General features: G+C 38.2%; 1 protein-coding gene across 1 annotated transcript in view; it reads right to left on the reverse strand.

Moving 5' to 3' along the window:
- LOC102766972 (ATP-binding cassette sub-family A member 8-like) overlaps nucleotides 1-4301 on the reverse strand; it is a 47901-nt gene that overhangs the window by 11122 nt on the left and 32478 nt on the right. The window contains 4 exon segments of the mRNA XM_015570806.1: nucleotides 1-90; nucleotides 729-782; nucleotides 1225-1275; nucleotides 2079-2198. The exon segment at nucleotides 1-90 is cut by the window's left edge and continues 21 nt beyond it. Coding sequence (XP_015426292.1) covers nucleotides 1-90; nucleotides 729-782; nucleotides 1225-1275; nucleotides 2079-2198 — 315 coding nt within the window.

Here is a 4301-nt window from a genome sequence, read left to right on the forward strand (position 1 = left end):
CTTTCCATCTACATCTTCATCCTCCCTCTCAGGCTCCTCTGGATTTTGGTGTACATCACCGCTTCTTGGAGAAATTCTGCAAACCATGCATTAATAATTGATTTTGGTTTTTTATCCTCGTATCAAAAACACTGCATTCTTTAAATCTTATACTTGAGTAGACTGGGTAATTAATAACCCATCATAATCTCTCTTCAATCTAGTGAAATCTCCACCCCCAATCCAAATACAAATAGGATGCTTGATCTCCTATTAAGGTTAGGCATTTCTTTGGAATATGTGTCAGATTCACTAATTTTCCTCCATTCCAACTCTGTCCCTCATACTCTCTTCCTTCTAGCATCTCTTCCTTCAACCTAAATCTCCCATACTGATCTTAAAAGACGTCTTAAAAGTCTTCTTGTGTCTTGGAAGTCTCCCGTGCAACTATCTGTAAGAGTTATCAATGAAACTGATGGGGAATAAGATGCTTATGGTTGCATCATTGAAATGGGAACAGTCTCAGCTTTGAAGTGCCATGAATAACTGAACCAGTCTATGGTCCACCAGTTGGACTTCTCACAACCACAGGAGAAGAGCTACTGCTGTCTTTGACCTATTGATCATTCTGTTCTTCCATTCTGGACCGACAGCATTCCATCATCACTGTCAATCTATTCACATTAAGTGCTATTTAAACTGAATGAGCCAGATAACTTTCCCTAGTGTTCCACTGCACAGTGTCAGACAGGGTCTTTAATATTCAATGTTTTAGGTCTGTTTGAGATAAGTTGAAGGAAAGTCTAGGAATAAAGAGGTGCATAACTAGAAACATTAAAAGAAAACCATTTCACATGAAAAGTGAGTTAGGAATAATTGGACTTCTATAAAGATGCATTTGGCAGAAACATTACCAATTCCCAATAATCTATTTGTCAGACTGTGAAACTAGTAAATTTACTCTTAATCTTGTTTACAGAAATATAGGTAACAAATATAACTGTGTGATACCATTACTTTAAATAATTTCCTCTAATAGTTATACAGTGTCCTTAAAAATTGGGAAGCATATTATCTGGTTAGTTGATTTTTATAAAAAATATTCTATTTTTACAAATATTTTATCTCTATGGGCTATAAATACCTATATATCCACACTAATAAAAAGTTCTGCCATGTTTACAGGATTAAAATAGCTTAGTTAATAAAATACATGATAAATTTTAAAGAAGAATGTGTTCTTACAATTAGGAATATCATAAAGGACTCTCCATCATATTCAGAATACAGGAAAAACTGCAAAAACAAAGACAATGGTTAAACATGAAAATTTTCGTTTGGTGAGTTTTTGCCATATAAAGTGAATTGGCCCATGTGAATAACCCTACTGGCATACCCCCTGAAGAGTACTGGCTAAGGGTCCATTCCACAATGTGTAGTGAGGAGCTGTCTTCCTTCCTCCCAAGGTTTATGAGCCATTGTGCTTTTATTTGAAGCAATAGGATTGAGCAGTTATTCATCACCTGGTGAGAGAATCTTGGGGTCTGTTGTGCTAGCCTCCCCAAACATTGAGAGAGAGGCAAAATTTAACCTTTATCACACAGACCTTCACACACCTGCTGGTGCTTACCGCCCTTTTCATAAGTCCCCTTTCCTTCCTTTCTCTTCCCCACGGATATCTTTTAACTCACATACTGTACCTTCCTTCCATAGGTAGAAGTGTAGGTATCAGTCAGCTAGAAAAGAGGATTGAGAGCTTCTCTAGAATCCTGAAATCCCTAAGATTAGAGATATTTAATTTCCCCCCTTCTAGAGCTGAGCATGCCCAAGATTGTATAGAGCCCAGATTGAGTATAAAGGCTGCTTTATTTCTCCCCACCCATATTCTTCCTCCCCACCCATCAACTAGGGTCAACTATTCTATTACAGTTCAGCTGGAGCACATTGTCCTATCTGGAGAGAGATTCAGTTGGAAGCATGAAGTAGAAGTCTTCAAATTTCATACATACTGAACATGTTGCAGAGTCCCAGCCCTAAGCAAAGCTTTCACCATTGGTTGTGTGTTCCAGGACACTGGAGCAGATGATGGCATTACTTACATATAAAGATATGAGCATACAGCCAACTACTGTGGTCTGTGGTACTAAAAAGTTGATGAAAAACAGTAAACTATATCCATGGAATGCCACCATAATTATGGCCACACAGAAAAGGGTGATCTAAAAAGGAAAACAAAGCATATTAACCACTCTGAACATCAATAGATGCTCCAAATTAAGATGGCTCATCTTGGAGATATTCCTAACTTCCACTCCAACCCTGAAAACCAAGCTGAAATCAGTGGATCTGCATTGATATTTTCTCTTGATGACTGAGCCACATTCCTTCGGCCCGGAGGATCATGAATGGTGCTCAATGAATGAGACCTCACTAGATAAAGCTAGGATCTAATATGGAGAGCATTTTAAATATAGAAAAGGAAAAAAGTAGTGTATATCATTTTGGGAGATAAAATTCAGAATGATATATAAGCAATAATCATAGGTAAAAATTGAAATTGATATCTAATAGGAATCCCCAGCCAGTGTGGCTCAGTGGTTGATCATCTGACCTATGAACCAGGAGGTCACGGTTCGATTCCCATTCTGGGCACATGTCTAGGTTGCTGGCATGATCCCCAGTATGGGGTGTGCAGGAGGCACTCTTGTGCACTCAATGGTTCTCTCTCATCATTAATGTTTCTATATCTCTCTCTCCTCTCCCTTCCTCTCTGAAAGCAATAAAAATAAAAATAAATATTTTTAAAAAGATAGCCAATAGGTATAAAGCAACAATAAAAGGAGACTTGTTAACTATACCAATGGATGAATACAAGCATTTAAAAACCTGGGGTGGCTTAGTACAAGTACTAAAATACAACATTCAGGAGAAGAGAAAGTTATAAGTACATCTGACTCTCTTAGACTTTTTCTTCTAAACTACTGTAATGCCTTCCTAAAGGTTTCTGTACTGCCCTGACCGGTTTGGCTCAGTGGATAGAGCGTCAGCCTGAGGACTCAAGGGTCCCAGGTTTGATTCCAGTCAAGGCCATGTACCTTGGTTGCGGGCACATACCCAGTAGGGAGTGTGCAGGAAGCAGCTGATCAATGTTTCTCTCTCATCAATGTTTCTAACTCTCTATCCCTCTCCCTTCCTCTCTGTAAAAAATCAATAAAATATACTTTAAAAAAAGTTTCTGTACTTCTAATTTCTGTTACAAACCATCACTTCTATGGCTTCCAGAATATTCTTCCTAAAAGTGTGTCTGTGATCATATTTCTTTTCTGAATTATTAGCTTCCATGGTGTCTCTTGAGAGTGAGAGAGAGAGAGAAACATCAATTTGTTGTTCCACCCATTCATTGATTGATTCTTGCATGTGCCCTGACTGGGTATCAATCCCACAACCTTGGCATATTGGATGATGCTCTAACCAACACAGCTATCTGGCAAGGACTGTAGAATAAATTCTTGAGCCCATCATTTAAGGCCAATCATGGTTCCAACCATTATGTTCACCACAACTAGGACAGGCTCAGGCTGCAGCCTGTTTTCTACCCATATTCATGTCAGATTATTATCAGATTATTATTAGTAGTTAGGACTTATTCTAGTGTGGACACCCTACCCTTTGGGTTTCTGTTCCTCCACTCTTTTCGATTTGTATCATCATTCTTCTCCAAATGTTGAAATCTTACTCTTCCTCAGGTTTTACTTCCTGAAGGAAATCTCTGTTCTCATTTTTATGAATGACTGTATATATATATATATTCCTACTGAGGATCAAGCCCATAACCTGGGCATGTGCCCTTGACCAGAATGGAACCCAGGACCCTTCAGCCTGTAGGTCAACGCTCTATTCACTGAGCCAAACCAGATAGGGCAGTTGTGTTAGACTTTTAAAGATGGATGGTATCTCGGTAACTTTGCCTTATTACTGTTTTAGGAATTGGCTGTTTACTCATCTGTTTACCCTTTGAGCACTCTTTCAGTGTTAAAATTGTCGACGACAGGAAATTAGAATAGATGCTTATTGATTACATATATTTTCCTCCTAATTTAGATAAATTAAGTGTCGCTTATGAAATTAATTCTTAGTAGAGAGTTGGAGAAGTTGCTTCTAGTTTTAACTAAGATGTTTACAGTATTTGCATAGCGTCACGGAGATCTTTGGGGTTATTTCTTTTTCAGTGAAAAGAAAATACAGATGGTTTCCAGGTTTCCTTCTGTTAAATATTTTATGCTGAGAAAAAATGTGGCCACTTTTCAAGAAAGACCGGGTAG

The sequence above is a fragment of the Myotis davidii genome, unplaced genomic scaffold (assembly GCF_000327345.1).
Source record: "Myotis davidii unplaced genomic scaffold, ASM32734v1 scaffold327, whole genome shotgun sequence".
Lineage (NCBI taxonomy): Eukaryota > Metazoa > Chordata > Mammalia > Chiroptera > Vespertilionidae > Myotis > Myotis davidii.